At 42.3% G+C, this 20865-nt stretch overlaps 1 protein-coding gene across 1 annotated transcript in view; it reads right to left on the bottom strand.

Moving 5' to 3' along the window:
* Positions 1-20496, bottom strand: part of LOC124788950 — a 462645-nt gene extending 442149 nt beyond the window's left edge. Inside the window, exon 1 of the mRNA XM_047256237.1 lies at positions 17959-20496. Within this exon, the coding sequence (XP_047112193.1) occupies positions 17959-20496 (2538 nt within the window). The remainder of the gene's footprint in view (positions 1-17958) is intronic.
* Positions 20497-20865: the final 369 nt, after the last annotated feature.

The raw sequence follows: 20865 nt of genomic DNA, 5'->3' as shown, positions 1-20865 counted from the left end.
TGGAAGTTTGTCTCGGTCCACGGAGCGTGCACGAATTCCCGAAGTGGTAAAGGCGACCCATCGAGAAAAACGAGGAATATGGGTTCGACTCCCGGTCCGGCCCAAATTTTTATATGTCTTTGTTGGGCAAACCTAATACAGCTGATTTCCAGGAATTTGTAATTAGCGAATTAATTTTTAAATATCTGACAACTGTATATTCCATCATAACGTCCACATATTACGTATAAAATATCGGACATGTATACAGGATGAGGCAGCTAACAGTAAGACAGGCCTTCCCAAATATATCTAGTATGAATAAATACATCGACGCGCGGTTTTCACTAAATTATAGCGCATAATATGGTGAATTTCCGGACGTTCGCAAATAACTTTTATCGTTTATAGTCGCCAAATTATGACACAGACTGTGCTGCTTTTTCCGATGGAATTGTTTACTTTTTTCTGTAGCATTTGACAGAAGCTTCTAAGAGAATTTCAATGACATAACATGTATGCGGCTTGATCACAGAGTACCAAGGTAACACTGCTGCAAACCACTGTCCCGCCGTCTGGAGGTTCCACGAACACAAAATGTAAGCAAATACGTAACACAGGTATGGATCTTATGTTTACACAAGCGCTTGAATCCCGTCAGTCTGTGCTCTGAAATTGTAGCAGTCATATAACTCACTCGCAAGACAATTGAGACATTCACAATGTATACATACACAGTCGAGAAAGTGAATGTGGTTTATGGCGAATGTCGCCAAATTATTAGAGGAGAAATACGCTTACACGCTTAAGACTATCCAGATGGTTCCAAACACTCACGATCTGTCTTTGGAAACACAAAAGTTTTTCTAGAAACTGGAAGTGTAAAGAATAAAATACGCGAAGGGAAAAGAAGAGCGGTTGATGTAAGAAGTGAAAGTGACATTTTGGCAGCAATAACACGCAATGCAAATATCACTAAGAGGCGTCTCGTAAGTACGAGAGGAATCCACCAAACGAGTGTTCTGCAAACACTTAAGTCTATCACATTTCATCCTCTTCATATTTCACTGCCTCTACAGCTTCATTTTCAAAAGTGACTACAGTTCTCCGAATGTTAACTATGAAAGGTGAAAAATGATTCGGCGTATAAAAGAAAAAAAATTCTTTACGAAAGATGAATCGTTTACAAACCTTGAGCAAGTCAACCTTCGCAATATGCTCCGATCGTCAGTTGAATATTCACGCCGACTCTAGGAAGTGGATAAAAACAACGTTCTTGGTCTAGCAACATCTGGTGCGTGTTTTTCAAGACCCGCATCATTGGTCCCTGTGTTATTGATGGGAATCTAAATACACTCAAGTATCTCGATTTTCTAACTACGATGCTGCCACAGTTATTGGAATAGATCCCACTGGACATAAGGCAGTTAGTATGGTACCAATATGACGGATGGTCCTCGCATCCTGGACATGTAAGGACAGTCCCTCTTAAGAGAACATTTGGAGCGCATTGGAATGGTCGTTCAGGAAACGTAAAATGGTCTGTACACTCACCAATTTAAAACTTCCGTATTTTTATATGTGGTGAAAATTAAAACAAGAGGTCTATTAGGAAACACGAACAGCTCTCGACAGCGTGAAATGCCTTATAACATGGGCTTGTGCTGCCGTTAACTCTAGTAAAAATTTTCTCCAGAATCACTTTATAATGTGTAACAGTGCTGAAGGACAACGTTTTGAGCACTTGGTATGACAGCCATGGTAATAAACACACCAACTGTATCTGAGTTACATGCTTGTTTACATCTGCTATAATCAAACTGTCATCCACTCTACCATTTTATTGTGAGTGTCCAGTTCCAGTTAGAGACAGCAATTTTGTTTTTGATAAACAGGTATTGTGGTCCCGAGTACCTTGGTTATACTTATAGTTTCAAAGTGATTCTTCTGTGATTGGTCTAACATTCTGTGAATTGTGTGTGTGCTCATTTCTTTCTGTACTGAGCTCTCTCCAGCCAGTTTGAGGACGTTTCGCGACTTTAGGCGAATGTGCCTTAATCATTAAATTTATTATTCGCAGTTTTGGCATTCTATTGTCATACTGCTTAGTGACGTGGCTCGTTAATATCTGTACAGGATACATCTACTTCTATTACCTTAGATTAAATTAGATTCAGTTTTCGTTCCACAGACCCCTGAAAGGAGAAGATTCTCATGGGTGTGGAACATGTCAGGAGGTATAACATTAAAAAAAAAATTTGATATCATACTCATTGCACTGATCATTTGGCAGCAGATTGTCAAAATAAGTGAATACATTACAATAAACTGGAACTGCTAATATTTACTGAATTAATACACTGTCAGAATGAAACACAGTTATGCACTTTTAAGAAATTTATCATACGTAAAATACCTGATCTTGAATGTTGTGACCAAGTGCTGTCAGAACTGAACTCTAACAGATATTTTTACTTAAGCTGATCTAACACTACCTGTTAAGATATTCATCTATAGAGCAGAAGGAGTTGCCCATCAGAAAGTCTTTCAAGCTCTGTTTAAACTCTACTTTATCTGAAATCAAGTTTTTAATGCTTACTGGAAATTTATTGCAAATGCATGTTCCTGAATATTGGACACCTTCATAGACTAAGGTAACTGATTTTAGGTCTTTATGTAGACTGTTGTTATTCCTAATACTGATACCATATATTGAGCTATTTGTTGGAAATAGAGGTGCATTAATTGCAACAAATTTCATTAAGGAATCTATATACTGAGAAGCAGTGGTTAGAATACAAGGTTCCTTCAGTAGGTTTATACATGATGTTCTTGAATTTACACCACAAATGGTTCTTATTACACGCTTTTGTACGCTAAAAACTTTTGCTCTGATAGATGAGTTACCCCTGACATAATAGAATGACATAATAGAATGAAATTTAGCAAAATATGCTAGGTCCTTTTGTATTTATATCTCATACATCTGACATCATTCTCACTGCAAATACAGATTTGTTTAGGCGCATCATCAATTCTGTGGTATGCCCTTACCAACTGAATTTGTTATTCAGTTGTAATCCCAGAAATTTAGCTATGTGAAGGAAATCTCTTACAGGTTCTAAACTGCATATAGTGGGTCTTTTCAGAGTTTAATGACAGTGAATTAGCTGTAAACCATTTATTAATGTCAGTGGAAATTTGATTACCAACTATTTCTAAATCTGTATTTGACATGCTATTTATTGCAATGTTTGTATCATCTGCAAACAAAGCAGACTTAGCATCCAGCAATGTAACAGATAAGATGTCATTAATGACACCATAATAGCCTAAGTTACTTAAGAGAATGCTGTGATTCACACAGTCAAAGGCTTTTGACAGGTCACAGAAAATGCCAGTAGCCTCTAATTTATTACCTAAAGTGCATTCTCACTGTAAGTGTAAATAGCTTTCTCTACATCAGAACCCTCAAGAATTCAAACTGTGACTTGGACAATGTATTATTTGCCATCAGATGCTTAAGGAGACACTTGAACACAGCCTTTTGAAATATTTTTGAGAAAGTCGGCAAAAGTGAATTTGGTGGATAGTTTGATGGTATCTCTTTATCCCCACTCTTGTAAAGAGGCTTAACTTCAGCATATTTTAGCCAGTCGGGAAATGTTCTCCTGATAAGAGATTGATTACACAAATAATTTAAGATAGAACTCAACTCGCATGAGCACTCTTTGATTAACATTGTTGTTATGTTATCATACCCGCTGGAATACTTAGATTTTAAGGATTTTATGATGGATGCTACTTCCTTGGGAGACGTGAGTATCATTTCGATTTTACTGAAGTTATTTTTAAAGACTGGCCTCAGATACTCCATCGCACTGTTCTCTGAAACTTATAATCCCAAGCTGTCAGTAACGGAAATGAAGTACTTGTTTAAGAGGTTTGCAACACTACATGCACTTGTTACCAAAATCTCATTTATTTTAGAGTTATCTGTTCTTCTTCCTTTTTGGCCCCACGTCTCTGTCCTCACTCCATCCCATACAGTTTTTATTTTGTTGCCTTAAGTAATTCTCTTTTTCTTATAATAAAGCTGCTTTGATTTCTGGATTACTTGCTTCAATATTTTGCAGTATTCTTTGTAATGCATTACAAAGCTACCTTCAGAGCTCTTCCTAGATACCGGATACAGTCTCCTTTTTATCCCACATGATAACTTTATTGTTTGTGTAATCAATGTTTTATCTTTAGTTTTCTGTTTGATTTGCGTTACCTTTAGGGGAAAACAGTTTTCAAAAGAAGTAACTTTATCAATAAATTCTTTGCATTTTCCGTCTGAGTGAGAAGTATTGTAAACATTTATCCAGTTCACGTCTTTAAGCAATCTCCTGGTCTTCTAAACTTCTCAATTTTTGTCTAATTTATTACCCTCCTGTACCCATATTTAAAAGATTTTTTTTTATCTTGACAAGTTTCAACATTTAACACAAGATGCAGCATATCATGATCAGATAGCCCATTTGCTATTGCTTTTGTGATATGACTTTTTTCCCTAGATTTGTCTACAAAGATATTATCAATAGTTCAGTCTCAGAGCATTCAAATACCCTAGGTCGCAAGTTCACAACAGGAATTAAATTCAGTGACGTGTTACTGATTGCAATAATTGTTCACTGACAGCTTTTCAATAAATCCACATTAAAATGCAACCACTATTTCTTTTTTTTTCTTTTCTTTTTTTTCTTTTTTACTGTGAGATGGGACAACAGAGAGGTTAAAGTTTCCTGAAGGTGCTCTGTATATACTTACTATTATGAAGGGCTTATTATTAAATACTGCTTTCGCTGCACAAGCTTCTAAGTATTGATCTGAGCAAAATTTATTATCAATATTCTTGAAATCAGAACAGTTTCTGGAAAATGTGGCAGCTCCTCCTTTCTCCATATTTTCTCTACAGAAGTAAGAAGCTAACTTTAATCCTGCAACGTTTAACCTGTGGTGTCACCGCCAGACACCACACTTGCTAGGTGGTAGCCTTTAAATCGGCCGCGGTCCGTTAGTATACGTCGGACCCGCGTGTCGCCACTGTCAGTGATAGCAGACCGAGCGCCACCACACGGCAGGTCTAGAGAGACGTACTAGCACTCGCCCCAGTTGTACAGCCGACTTAGCCTGAGATGGATCACTGACAACTACGCTCTCATTTGCCGAGACGATAGTTAGCATAGCCTTCAGCTACGTTATTTGCTACGACCTAGCAAGGCGCCATAGCATTTGATATTATTTTATATTGTGGTTATAACATGTACCGTCAAGAGAGATGTTCTACAATTATGGATTAAAGTTAAGTATTATATCAACTATGTACTTTATTTGCTGCTATTAATTTCCTTGTAATGTTCCAGACCTCGCGCCAGCCTGCGTGAGCTTAAGCGCGTGCCTTTCGGCTTCCTCTCATTGTGACTTGGATGTCTGGCCAAGTCACAACATAACATATATATACCAGGTGTCACATGATGTTCAGAGAGACAGATTATATCAGTTGGCTTGCTCAACTCTAATTCTTCAACACAAATAAGCAACTCATTAAGCTTACCCCTCAGTCCTCGGATATTCTGATGGAATAATGATAACTGATTTTGAGCACTGGATCAATTACAACTTGATGAACTTGCTTTTTTTGCCAATTTTTGAATACATCTAGTTTCAATCAGAGGCTGTATGCATGAAATGTGCACATTAAAATTGCTTTCTGGCCGCCTCAACCACTATTACCACCGTGTATTGCTTGGTGAATTCTTTGCAAAGTGAACCCACATCCTCTATCACCTGACCCAGACTTGCACTAGGTTTAAAAAAAACTTGTGACCTGGTAACCTGACCCTAGTTCATCCAGCAACAGGTGGTCAACATGTCTACCATGTGAACTGCCTAATAACAAAACTTTCTTCTTCTTCGCAACTTTTTCTGACTTTTTACTTTTCAAACATTTTTTTGAAAGCTTGTTGCCTCCTGTCTACTCCTACATATACTCGTGGTTCATCAGTTTACAGCTGTCATAACAGATCAAACCTGTTTTCCACATTGAAACAACACTGTCCGAGAAAGTTCTATTCTTATTTCTTCTATATCCTGTCGTCACTTCCAACCTCTTTTTTCCCGTCTCCCCACTTAACTTTTCCGTGTCTTGTTTTGCTTTATATAGTTCTGCCAGAAGGGCAGCAATCTCCTCCTCCCCCCCCCCCCCCGCCCCTGCTCCACTATCTTTCTATCCCTACAACACATCCTACACAACAAATGAGTCTTGTTCATTCCACCAATTCCCACGCCTCTACAGTCACCCACATGAAAGAAATTGCAACAACCCTCACACCAAACACGGGAACTAACAATCCTACGGCAAGTTATACACTTCTCACTCGTGGCAAACAAATTTCAGCTTTAGTCTAAGATAAACAAGAATAACTTCCTAGACTGCTTATTTAATATATTAAAATTCTTAGAAATATTAGGCCTAAAGTTCGGATACTAATTCAGAACTTCTGGAGAAATAGAAACGATTAAAAACGATTAAACCTGTACTTTCTACGTGACGAAACAAAAGTAAACAAAAAACTAAACTGTCTACACTATATGAACCTTCCACTTTTCATTTTGGCTTCTTACTGGAGAATCAAATGGATAGCGTGTAAGAATACACTAACAACACAAACTGTACTTTATGGAAATAATCACGTAACTTACAGTATAACGTGAACAAATCCTACTCCAAAATTCGCGCCAGTGAAATGTTTTCTTTTTCCGGAAAATACCCCAAAAATGTGAAACTTTCGGTTTATAGCTTACAATAGGTATTAATTTGCTTATTTATGGTACAATATTATGTTAATTAATTGTTATCACTCAATGAAACACTCATCTTTACGAATACTCTGAATCTACACCACCCGCCAACCAAAGATGCTACTAGACATGGGAGCTGCACGCTCGAGTATTTGCTCTAAAATTTTCTTAGCATTTGTATTTCTTGTGCTCGCCAACCTTGCCCATTCGTTGGTGTATATGTATATACAAAAAAAAAAAAAAAAGAACGGAACAGGAGGTACCTCGGGGTTCTGTTTATTCCTTCGTACACTGCTGGACAGAGGCATCTTACATCACTATAAAATAGCTGGCCAGCTAATCGCATGTATGCACTTTACTATAACTTGTTTACCCTTCTATAAGTACTGCATTTGAGTGTGCTCGCCTGTTGTACTATCACACTGCGTGTTTATCTCTCTCTGCTGCTTAAATTGATGTATTCATTATCTATGTTGCTGGCTATAGACAGCCGTTAACTGTCTGAGCTGTTAGTTCCTCTAATTATTGAGTATTTAACTTAATTTAGTTGCCTCAAGGCGGTTGTATTTTAATTTCAATGCCATGCTGGCAGGAGATCTTTTCCTGTAGTATCTAGTCATGCTTGCAGATGTATAACTTTCTTAAAAATCGGAATGACTGGTACTAAGCTTTACTATTCACGGTCATTGATGTCAAATCCTATTGTTGAAGCTATTAGTAAAAATCTTTGATAGCAGCATCGAGGTGTAGCTCTTGGTATATTACTGCATTTGCCAACGGCAGAGTTTTTTTAAAATTAAAATCATTGTCGCGTTCACAGTGAGACTCGTTTTTACCTAGGTTCAGTACTTCGAGAGATCTCACTTATTACAAATATTTTATTGGCCATGGGCTGGGAACTGAATTGTGTTCGAAAAATATTTTAGCCTGTCCGACGGCAGCGACGTATTTGGATTAACATTACAGACATATTTTGGTGGACCTTCTTATGCTGAACTATTCTGACAACCTGATTGTGCCTAGGCCGCGAATTTAATTGTCCAATATTTTTATTGTCACTGTTATCGTTTGAAGTAAAGCTCTTGGTCGTTAATAGCTATGTTGTCTTGATTTGTTTTTGCATTTTATTTTAGGCACTGCTGTATTAGTACCTGTGCTATTGTTCTGAGGCTTTAAAATTTGAAAATTGTACTAAATTGTTTTTGAGTTAATTTCTTACTGAAAGGTCATTGACTCTTCCATTTTAAACGTTATCCTTTGCTGTTAAGAAATCGTTTTGTTTAACAGATGGTAAATTTTTATTTATCGAAATACGGTTTAATTTACCCAGCACCTTACCATTCCCCAACTAGCTCCCTACCGCTTCATTATATAAAACAGATGAAGATAAATTCTGATATGAAAAATATACGTTGATGAACACATTATACGATTGTTACAACCTTTTTAGATGATTTGACAAAATAGTTAAAATATAACCAGTAATGATAACGATGCTGATGCTGCTGTGATACAGTGATGATGCTGGTAGAACATGAAAATGACGGTATTTATTATGGTGATGAAATGATGAGTATGCAGTGGGGTTATATAGAACCGCAGAATTCAACTAACAATTACAGAAGGGGAGAGTGATGAAGGAGGAAAACGAAAGGATGGGGTGATGTGGAGCGTGGTTATCTAGCGCTGCAAGATAGGATGTACCTGGGGACGGATTTCATCTCTGGATGGTGGGAGATGGGTGAGATTACGGCGGGAGAGGATGGATAAAGCTTTCAGATGTGTGGAAGGTGGAATATGGATGTAGTGGCGCAGCAGTTGCCTGGACTGGTTTTTTTTTAATCGTATGGTGATTTTATACAATATGCAGTTGATACAAGGCAAGTGATTTTATACAATATACATATGATATAAGACAAGATTAAACCTTAAAGTCCGTGTTTTTCAATCAATTAATTAAGCTGGGTGTGAGAGTGAACAAGTCGTCGGGAATTTCAGGGTATGAATGAAGTGGACAGCGTTGGACTAAATGTTCAGTTGTGTGCTCTTCTTGATTACATTCACACATTGGTGAACTGATCCAGCCCCATTTGTACCTGAAGTAGCTACAACAACCATGTCCAGTCCTTAACCTGTTGAGGCGGCACCAAAGGTTCCTCGGTAGGTCAGAACCTTTTGGTTTCTTTGTGGGATCAAGGTGATAGGCTCTTGTTCCCAATGTTTTTGTTGTCCATTCATGCTTCCAGCTTTCATTTAGATCAAAACCATCGGCGATGAGTTGTCCTGCAGTAACACTTGCTGGTCTTCTTGATCGCAATCGTTGCTGTGGCGGATGACAGAATTCCTGGCGCAGTGGTAGAGAGGGTGATGCAGAGATTTTCTTGGCCTCCCTCAGTAGAGCTTGTTTCCGCCTTAAGTGAGGTGGAGGGATGTGACTCAGTACAGGTGACCAGTGGCAGGGGGTTGACTTGATGGAACCAGTAATACAGCGCATTGTGTCGTTAAGTTTTGTGTCTACCTTCTTCACATGTACACCTTCCAACCAGACAGGTGCACAGTACTCAGCAGCAGAGTGCACAAGACTGATGCCAGTTAAATGCAGACAGTTAGCAGAGGTTCCCCAGGTTGTACTACTGAGCTTATGTAGTATGTTGTTCCTTGCAGCAACTTTATGAGAAAGCTCGGTGATGTGCTCTTTGTAGCTCAGGGTTCTATCGAGAGTGATTCAGAGATATTTTGTGAAAGGATTGTACCTCAACGTTTGTCCATTGAGCAGAACTCTTGGTTTGTAGTTCGCAGCACGATTCGCTAGATGGAAACAAGAGACTTCTAGCGAATCGTGCTGCGAACTACAAACCAAGAGTTCTGCTCAATGGACTAACGTTGAGGTACAATCCTTTCCCAAAATATCTCGGAATCACTGGTGAAAAATGAGTAGTATATTAAATGCTGAGATAGTGTTTCCTATTAATCTGTTATGTATAAAAGTACTCGAAAAACATAAAAATCAGTAGGAAATGGATGAGTTGGTATAGTAAGAGGGTTGAGGAAGGTGAATGCGGAGAGTGAGGCAGAGTGCGTTTTTATCTGGGGTTTTGTAGGATTTAGGAGAGGCAAAGATTCAAGCAATGTTGGCGTGAATTTAGCCGTGTCAGGGTGATGAAGGATGGAGACGCCCTTTTCGTAGTTTTAGTCTATATCACGTCCATACGTTGAGCCTTTATTTTAAAGAATGCGTCTACGTTAAGCGAGAACGAGATTATACACACTGTTTAAAAAACGGGAGCAGTGCGATTGGGGCTGACGCTGTGTGGGTTCCGTTCAAACTTCACACTGTATAAAGATACTTTATCCAAACATTTTGACGAGTGAGTTTGCGAGTATCAAAATATGTGGTCTAAATCACCGTATCTTTTGATTTCATTCACCGCCAAGGATTCGTAGACATTAGTATTTGATGCAAATTTCAACTTGATATGGTATACCTGTTTCTGTGAAACGGGTGTCTGAACGGACGGATAGACAGATAGACGCACAACAAATGGGCAAAAAATATAATTGTATGATAAAATTAAAAATTAACAATTTTCGCATTTTTCCTTTACTTTTGCTATAAAACCTTACTTCTTGCCAAAATTCATGATTATAGGTGAATGGAAAGGACGCTATAGATTTTCATAAGTGAGTTTGTCAGTATCAAAATATGAGACATAGATGGCCGTATCTTTTGATTGCATGGACTTAGTAGCTTACATTTTTTGAACAACTGAGAGACCACCTTGGTAATGGACATAGATTTCAGATATGTGTACTCCTACCTAAGAAAAAGTGGTCTTAACAGACGGACATCAAAGTGATCCTATTTTTATCGACTGAGGTACAGAACGCTAAAAAAAAGGCGTAAATTTTACCCATTGTTACATCTGTTGTCATCTTTTGTTTACAATGTGGTCTGAAGTTATTTCTATAAAAAACGGGGACAAGGATGGGAGCGTGTGTTGCAATTACCTTATATCAACATGTTCATAGGAAGCCATATATAAATTAAACTGTCATCTTCAGATCACTTAGTACAAGGCAGTAGCGTTGTAGTCAGACGCTGTTAAGACAAAATGTCTAACTGCAAAGATCGATGTAGACGTTACTGCCTTGTACTAAGTGATCCGAAGATGACAATTAAATTTTCTGAAACTAGTTAACTGTTTGCGAATATGTACGATCAAGGCTAATTAAGTGTTCCCACATAAGACTATACCACTGAAGAGCGTTTATATTTCACACAATTTTTATCATGAACATAGTCTTGCTCCCGCTTAATGTAAGCGCATTCTTTCAGTTAAATACTCAGTATATGGGTGCGATGATGACATTGGCTGCAAGCGTTAATGATCAGGCAGACCAAGTCATCGAACGTGTTTTGTATACCTTAAACAAATATTCCGAGCCAGGTGGCGCAGTGGTTAGCACAATGGAATCGCATTCGGGTAAACGACGGTTCGAATTCCCGTCCGTCCATCCAGATTTAGATTTTCCGTGATTGACCTAACACACGTAAGACAACTTTCGCAATGTTTCCTTTGAAAAGGCAACGACCAGTTTTCTGCCTCACCATTCCCTGATCCTAGCTTGCGTTCCGTTTCTAATTACCGCTCTGCTGAGGGACGTAAAACTCTAATCTTCCTTCCTCTTTTCATAACCAAATACACTTTCACACACCAGGCAATCAGTTTTGTTTGAGACATCCCAAGATTTAATTAAAAGTAGTTTCCATCCCCTAACTGTGGTGAAGTTATTCAAATTTCCACAGGGCTTAAGGCAAATGATGAAACTGGAAACACTTCCCAAATATTCTTTTTCCCATTACCAGGTCATCTGAAGTTTGGCTGAAAAGTCTCTGCTCGCCAAGGGAATGAAAAGTAATAAAGAAATGAACGTGATGACGATATACATGCATGTTAGATTGTTTTTAAGTTTAATTGTGAGTAATGTGCCACTTTTTCTTAGTTTTTTTAAAGTTTAACTGTGAGTAATGTATCACTTTATTATACAGGGTGTCCCAGGAAGAATGGTCAATATTCAGGTATATAACATGAACGACTATTCGAAATGAAGAGGTGGGCTCTAAAATATATAGCTTAAGGATCCATTCTTCTCAGTCAGCCTACAAAATTAGCTATTTTTAGAATTTTTTGGAAAAACTAATGAAGCAATCAAAGTAAAACCTATTGCATATTATTTATTGATTCTTGGAGAACATTTTCTGGTTTTTTAAAGTACTTCAGTCACAATTAAAGCCACCACCCGAGAAGTTAAAGTCACACCGTCCGAAGTGAGGTGTGTCTATGACGGAACTCCTGCAGTCTGCAAATTTTATCTGGATCTATAGGACATGCCCGAAGTTTACTTCAGCTCAGAGTCAGAAAGATATCTTTATTAGTGTGCTCGCAATCCATTCCGTCAGTATTTCTGGTACAGTAATAAAGTTATCTTTCTAAACTCTTTTGGCTGAATTACTCCTCTTGCATGCCCGCAAGGAGTAATAGGCAACTTTTTTTATTTTAATAGGCAACTTTTTATTTTAATTTATTCAATAGTTACTGCAAACAAGTGACCCAAAACATACGACAAAACTACTTCTTTGTCTCAAAAGTCCGCCATTTTATTATTTTTTCAAATTTCAAAAAACTGTGGTGATATTCCGTACGCAACATCCTATAGATCAAGATAATTGTTTGTTTTTTGATTTCACACAAGATTTGCAGACTGCAGGACTTACGTCATGGGCATTGCTCATTTTGGACAGACCAACTTTAACTCCTCGCATGGGAGGCATAATGATGACTGAATTGCTTTTAAAAATCGGAAAATGTTTTCTAAGAATCAATAAATAATGTGCAAAAATATTTACCTTGATTGCTTAATTATTTAAAAAGAAACAAAGTCGTAAAAGTCGCTTTTTTTGTAGGCTGGCTGACGAAAATGGACCCTTGAGGGCTATGAGCACGTCTTCATCTTAGACGCTATGAGACAAATCTCTTTTCTTTTCTTTTCTTTTTTTTTTGGAATCTGTTTGAATTCCATATTTTAGGAAGAGGTAGTATGGACAAAAATAAGAAAAAAAAATCTTTTTAAAAACCATTCAACAACCAATGTCGCATAAATGAAAATTATTTTAATTTATTTAAGGCAACCGGTTTCAGCAGACTATGCTGTCACATTTGCGGCTTCAAATCTTTTGTTGTAAAACAAGTTCCATTGACGCTGGCCTCACGCACAAGATGTCAAGTGGATAAAAATAGCACATTATAAAAGGTTTGTGCTATTTTATCCAATTAAAACCTTGTGGGTTAGCTCAGTGTAAAGTGATCTTGGCTGTTGAATGGTTTTTAACTATTAAATAGATCATCCTCCGGTTCTCTCAAATTGAGAAAATTCAATCAAAAAGTTTCCTAATATATATGGGTTCTTGCGGCTGGTCCCGGCGGAGGTTCGAGTCCTCCCTTGGGCATGGGTGTGTGTGTTTGTCCTTAGGATAATTTAGGTTAAGTAGCGTGTAAGCTTAGGGACTGATAACCTTAGCAGTCAAGTCCCATAAGATTTCACACAAATTAGAACATTTTTTGAAATATGGGATCTAAAGTACATACATTAAAGGCTCTTAGCTATTATTCAGTAGAAGAGGTGTATTTTACGGTAGCGAAGAGCCCGTGTTTACTGGACATTTTTGCTTCGAATGCTCGATCGTGCCATACCCTGAATATCGACCATTCCCCCAGGGACACAGGGTATAGCTACCGTATGAATGGGATGGGACTATTTAAGTCTCACTCTCCATGTACACTCTGTTTCTACAGTTTTTTAGTACCACATCTCTTAATGGCTGCACAGCCGGAATTACCTGGATTCGAACATGAAGCTGACTGAGAGTTTGGCATGGAAAGGGGGACGTTGTCGCTTCGCAATTACGCGAACGCGCAATACGGCTCCAGTAGCAGAGCAGCAGCTGTACGTTTCCAAACTGAAAGCCTTCGCACATTCCCGATAACGTGCAGTGTACAGGGTGGGTTGGGTTGTTTTGGGGGAGGAGATCAAACAGCGAGGTCATCGGTCTCACCGGATTAAGGAAGGATAGGAAAGGAAGCCGGCCTTGCCCTTTCAAAGGAACCATCCCGGCATTTGCCTAGAGCGATTTAGGGAAATCACGGAAAACCTAAATCAGGATGGCCGGACGCGGGATTGAACCGTCGTCCTCCAGAATGCGAGCCCAGTGTTGTACAGGGTGTAACGAGAACTGTTTACAACGTACCACAGAAATACAGGGGAAGTCAAGACGAACAGTTTCAGCTAGGGTCTATCAAACTTCAAATTGGCCTTCGGATGCCACCTAAGTTACAGCGCATGCTCGCCGAGCTAGTTTTTTAATATCCTTTCTTATGCTACCGACTTTCATTAGCATTAGTAAGTTAACCTTTCTTGTGAGGGTAAGGGAAGGAAAAGGATTTTGAACACGTCATGCAAAAACTAATTACGTTCACATTTCGATCTACAATCAAGGTCATCTCGTAGTAAAGAGACAAGAAAAGCATAACGATTTAATCGTAGATTGCGCTGTTAAGTTCACAAAATTATGAGGTAAAATTTACACAAACGTCAGTTTTACAGTTTGTGTGTCCACGTCTGAGTCGGTGGCGTAAGAGGGAGAGAGGATATTAAAAACATCACGCGGCCATCATGCGCTATAGCTTTGTTCGCCTTTTTAGGACTATTTTATGTTGTTTCCCGGCTTGTTAGACCACAAGTATCCTATATCCCCTTCCCCTACAACCTGCAGAGTTTACTTTGCAGGATATTAATAATCTTAGTCGGTACGCACGCGACAGCATACATACCTAATATGTTACACAACGCCGCGTATAAAAACGGGATTTTGCGGTGCTCATGCTTCGGGTTCTGTTGGTGATAAAAAGGTAGGGTCAAGTGTCTTGTATAGCCCTTGAGCTAGGAATCGTTTTTATACCCAACATAAGGACCGTCTTAGTATCACTGTTCTACACTACATGGTCATAGTTTGTATATTACACACTTCCTCCTGGTTAGACAAATGGAGCAGATCGGTTGGTTCTTACTACATTTAGTGTGATGTACTGTGGGCTTGTTGGGTTCCTCGGAAAATCTCACAAAAAGACTTTTTACTATATTTTCGCCGTCACTAGCGGACCAAAACACAGGATTCCAAGACGGTTACGCGCAGCAAATGGCTGAAATGTTTACGACATATTCCTAAATCCCAATCTGGAATAACATTGAAAGTTTTCTTGATATCTTTATCGTTGTCAAGATACAGCGGTTCAAAATCACCCTACTTCCACGCGTAAAATCTGATATGAGGCGCAATCTAAGTAGTAAATAACTGCAGCAAGTTGCTCAAATTTTAACGGCATATTCTCTAGGCATTTATCTAGAAAAGCCATCCCCAGTTTTCAAAATCATTATCCGCTATCGAGAAACACCCCAAAAACTTGTTTTTGGATACCAAAACCCAGCCGCGGATTCCGAGACGGCTATGCGCAGCAAATAGCTGTAATTTCTGCTGTGTATTCCTAAGATCCCCATCTTGAACGGCCTTGACAATTTTCTTCATATCTTTATCCTTTTCCGAGATGCAGAAGTTCGAAGTTCCTCTACTTGTAGACTTAGACTACGCATGTAAAATCCGAAGGGAGGCGAGAACGTGGATTATGAAGTGACGAAGAACGGAGAAATATCCTGTTAAATGGCTCCATTAACATCTGGGAACTCCATGTTGTAGTACTGAAGCACATGCAAATTTTTGTTGTACATAACTTCCGGTCTGAGGTTTAAAATTAGTTTTGCATTATTTCAATTTCACATAAGTAAACGGGGGTAGCCGCGCTGTCTGGGGCGCCTTGTCACGGTCCGCGTGGCTCCCCCGTCGGAGGTTCGAGTCCTCCCTCGGGCATGGGTGTGTGTGTGTGTGTGTGTGTGTGTGTGTGTGTGTGTGTGTGTGTGTGTGTGTGTGTGTGTTGTACGTAGCGCAAGATAGTTTAAGTTAGATTAAGTAGTGCGTAAGCTTAGGGACCTATGACCTCAGCAGTTTGGTCCCACAAGACGTTACCACAAATTTCCAAAAGTAAGTAAACGGTCTAATCTTACTGGCCAATACATTTCTTCCCAAATGAGTTACATGCCCTGCTGCAGCAGGGGAATGCGGAAAAATGCTCCTATTGTAGCACGAAAAATGCGAATATATTCCTGTTTATTTAGACTGAGGGCTAGGGCACCAGCTGCTTCATTCTACGGTCCTGAGCACGTTCAAAAATTTTGGCATGCGAACATATTCGCGCTTTTTTATGTCGAGAGAGAAGAAGACAGTGGCAGTGGCAAAGAGACAGTAATAAATAGTGGAAGACAGTAGACAGTGATTGTTTTGTAGAAAGAAAGGAGGAGACAATGGTAGTGCGAGACAGAAAGTGGGACATCCAAAGGAACACGATTGAGAGAACTGTGGTAGGAAAAGAGTGAAGGAGACAGTGCCTGGGAGTAAGACAGGATATATGACAATGTCCACGAGGAAGAGAGAGTAGTGATAATAGACAGTAGTCGTAGGAAGGAAGGAATGAGATATTAGTAGTAAGATAGAGCAATAGGGAGACAGTGACATTGAAAGGACAGTAGGAGTAGGACAGAAGGAAGAGGATTGTTGCTGTGATACAGGAGACAATGACAAAGACACAAAGAGATAATAGTTGGGCTGAATGAGTGAGCGGGAAAGGGCAACTGGGAGGGGATGGGTATGAGTGACTTGTAGCGATTAGTGGATGTGAGTTACAGTTAGTAGAGCTGTGGAAGTTTGAGGTGAGTTGCACGTTAAATAAAAGCGCAAATATATTCCCATGCCAAAACGTTTGGGAAAGCTTTTAAACGTACTAAGGGAGGTACAATGAGGAAGGTGGTACCCCACTTTCAGACAGAGTCTCTTGAACAAATAGGAACACATTCACATTTTTTGTATTTTGAGCAATTTGTAATCAGCTTCACACATTTCTAGACGGAAATATACCACAAACACAAAAAACATACAAGAACAACTTAAATCAACTGTCTTACACACTCCAGTTATCGTCCGCAGGTGAATGGTAACCGACAACTGAGGCAGCAGAGCGATATGACAACTGGACACAAGCGAAAAGATGTAACAGAACGCGTCGCCTGATTGGTGATAGTTGTCCTGTAAACAACTAGTTGTCATGACTGGCGACATATTCGTAACGAGATCCACAAAGACCTAGGGAACGATTTTTTATATTTATTGCAGTTACGGACCACAATATTTTTCACCGGGTGATTATATTCTGTCATCACTGACCATCTTCAACAACTGAGGGAAAACAGTTTTTGTGTCAGATCGGGCAAATATAGGTAAACACAGCAAAGTCGGAAGACACTAAGCCAATAAAGCTTCGTCGTTTTATATATATATAAAAAAAATAGCACTTCCAATGTATTCGAACAGGGATACTGATTCTAAATGCTGGTCCGAAACAGTGTGAAAAGCTTGTAAGGGTGTTGCAGCGTAGGATGTGTTGAGAAATAGATGTTAAGACAAAAACTCGATACATTCTGCCGTTTCCGAGTTAATTAGCACTGAAGTTAGCCAATCAGGCCGTTCCGTGCGCAAATTCAAGCGGGCCACCAGAGACGGTGACGCAAAAGATATTCTTCTTCGTTTGGTTTGCTAAAACCGAAAAAGAGAGGGATACAAAAATTGGACATGGGACAGTAGTAAGGAATGAACCCGAGCCAAATGCTGAGCAGTCTCGTGCGCTATCATCTACACTGTGAGAACAACTGACACTAACTGTATCTCGCAGGCCGCTCGAATTTACGTGCTCTGACTTCAATGCTAATTAACTCGGAAACGGCGCCATGTTCCCCTTATTTCCAGCATATCCTACCCTGTAACATGCTTGCAAGCTTTTCAGACTGTTTCTGACCAACCTGTATACAACTTTTAGCAAACGCAAAGTGCTGCTAAGACGTTGTATAAAGTCGACATGCCTGTGCTACACGGTAGCCCGGAAGAGGCGCTAGCGTCGGCGGTGGGCGGCTTACCTGCGGCGTCCAGGTGCAGGTGGCCAGCGCCGAGGCGCGGCTCTGGCTCTTGGAGCGCGCGCGCCATATCTTCTTGGCGACGAGGCGGCTGCCGTGGTGCACCACGGACGACGACGACTTGGACTTCTGCATGGCGACGGGCCCCGCGGCGCCGCCGCTGCCCCCGACGCCGACGCCGCCGGCGACCGCGGACGCTGCGGGAGCAGAAGAGGAAGACTGCTGTAGGCCGTGCAGCAGGTGCTGCAGGAAGCTGTGGCCGGAGGCGAGCAGCCCCTGCGGCCGGCCGGGGCTGGGCGGCGACAGCAGCCCGCTGCCGCTGCAGCTGCCCGCGTCGAAGCTGCTGCGAGAGCTGGGCGCGCGGCTGCCGTCCGAGGGCGCGCCAGAGCCCGCCGCTGCGTCCGCCGCCGCCGCCGCCTCGCTCGCGGACACGTCCTCCACGTGCAGTTCGCGCATCGCCTCCACCCACGACTGCTCCGTCTGCGCCCCTTTGCCCAGCCCGTCGTCGTCGCCGGGTCTGCCTATCTCGCCCTTAGGCCGAATGTTGCGCAGGTTGCGGTCGTAATTCACTCGCTTGAACCGGTCTTGCTTGTCCGCATCGACACTTTTCTTGCGAGCCATGCGGAGGTACCTCTTGATCGTGTCGCTGACGGACGGCGAGACGTCGTCGTGGTCGACGCTGCTCCTGCGTCTCGGCTGCGGCACGTATGTCTCCGCCGTCTCGGCTTCCTTACCTGACGACTCCGGTTCCTTCTCCTCCTTTGCGGCAGCCTCTCTCTTGCGAATGTGTTCCTCGATGGCCGCTATCGTGGATGCCGGAATGGGAGGAGTCTGCGTGCTCGCGCTGGCGTAGCGCTCCTCCTCGTCTTCTTGCACTTCTATGAGTGGCGGCGGCGAAAACGGCGAGGCGTCCCTCGACCTCTGTTTCTGCTGTCGCCCGGACCTTTTCCACCCGCTGAAGTCCTGCTTGTCGTACGCGTCCCCTCCTGCGGCCCTGTGCCCGTCCTCTCGCCGCCTGAGGCGATACTGCCCTTCTGCACTTCCCGACCCGGCTTCCTTCCAGAACCCGGGGGAGTCTGGGCTGCTGCTTCCGCCACCTTTGCGTCTCCCGAACTCTCTGCTCTTCTGGAGGTCGAAGTACAGTTTAGCTAGCAACTTCCGGTCAGTCAATAGATCGGATATAACTTTCTGACGACTCGTAGATTTGCTGTAGTGGCGCCGCAAAGTGTCTAGCAGCATCTGGTGCTGAGAAGTAGGGGGAGCGTAGTGTGATTCTGACCTGGGGGAGAATTTTGAAGAAAAATCTGATCCCTGTCTCTCACCGTACGTTTCCGGAGTTCTTCCACCGACGACGTCCGGCGTGCTCCTGCTTCGCAGGGTGGGAAAGAAACTTCTGCTCGAGGCTCCGTCTCTACTCCGGTCTGGACTCTTCTGCTTCAGCCTCGCCCTAAAATCTTGGCTACTGCCTCCTTGCTGGTTCTGGTCCTCAACTTTCCTGAGGTTCACTCGAAACTGGTTGTCTGCAGTTTCGCCTTTGCTCTGGTCGGTTTTCTTCAGCTGGTAGTACAGCTGGTCAGTGCTCCTTGCAGGTGGCAGCTGCCCACTGCCCAGGGCGAGTTTCCTGTCACCCGTTTCCAACTGCGTGTGCTCCTTGACTGTCTGTAACGGAACGAATCCCCGCGAGTCGGGCTCCGAGTCGTCATCCGGAGAAGCCTGCACAGCACGCAGGTGTTCGAGAAGTTTATCGAAATCTATTTCTTCACTGTGTCTGTCGGCAGTGTCCGGACCCGTTTCTCCCTGTTGTTGGTCGAGAACCTCTTTGAGGAGCTCCAAGAATTCCTTGCGCTCAGCTTCTTCCGACGTGGGGGACAATTGCTGCCTCTGTGGGCGGAAGGCGAAGCCAGTGGCGCCCGGCAGAGGGAGGGAATCGGGTCTGCGAGGAGGGACACTAGGAGCGGTATCTCCGTCGGCGGTGTCCGGTCCCAGCAGAAACTCTCTCCGCAGCCTCTGCAGATCGAACCTGCCCCCCGGTTCGGGCTTGAGTAGGAGTGCCCCAGTTCCCGAAGGCGCTATTCCCTCTTCGGCCTCGTCTGCCGAGCTGACCATCCTCTCCCGACAACTGCCGCCTTTCTTGCGCCTGTGGTGTTGCTTCCTCCTGAACCCTAGAGCTCCAGGGTAGGACGCCTTCCTCCAGAGAAGGAAGCGCGGCTCTCGGCGACACACCTCCTGGAAGTGGGCCTCGACTTTGGGCAGGTCTTCGGGCCTGTTGCGCACGCCCTCCGGGATGAGGCGGCGGCCTGCATCCGCCATGTAGCGCCACGTCTTGCGCGTCATGAGCCATCGCTCGCGCTTGTGGTGCCGCTTAGCGGGTCCAGCCACCGCTGCCACCACACTGGGACCTTCGTCTCGCTCTCTGTGTTTGCCCATTACGCGGCTCGAGGACGGACCTTCAGCGGGCGACGCGACATTCTCCTCGTCAGCAGCTGCTGCCGACATCCGGCGTGCCTTCTTGAGGCGCTGTTTCTGCTTCCTTTCAGACATGGTGGGGGCAGGGTGAGGGTCGAGGGAGGGTACTGGGTGAAGGAGAAGACCAGGAATGGGTGACGCGAAGTACACTTTGCTCTTCGCATTGAGGTCTAAATATTATAAATTGCAACACTCCGTTCACCCTGCACCGATTTAGGAAATTCGATTACGTGACGGAACAATGCGATGTCCTCACACTACAGTTTATTTTTTAGCAATGCACTAGAAACTGAACACTTAAGTTTTTCACGTATATAGGCAGGTTCTTCCTTGTAAAAATGTCCCAGCCTGCAAGCTAAACTGGTCACACGTTTCGGCAAGACTGCTCGGATATATTCACACTATTTTCTGTCTGTAGTAGCGTAATTTAGCATTCGGATTTTG

This window comes from Schistocerca piceifrons, chromosome 3 (assembly GCF_021461385.2).
Source record: "Schistocerca piceifrons isolate TAMUIC-IGC-003096 chromosome 3, iqSchPice1.1, whole genome shotgun sequence".
Classification (NCBI taxonomy): domain Eukaryota; kingdom Metazoa; phylum Arthropoda; class Insecta; order Orthoptera; family Acrididae; genus Schistocerca; species Schistocerca piceifrons.
Note: the sequence above shows the minus strand (reverse complement) of the source record. Positions and strands in the feature narration are given on the sequence as shown.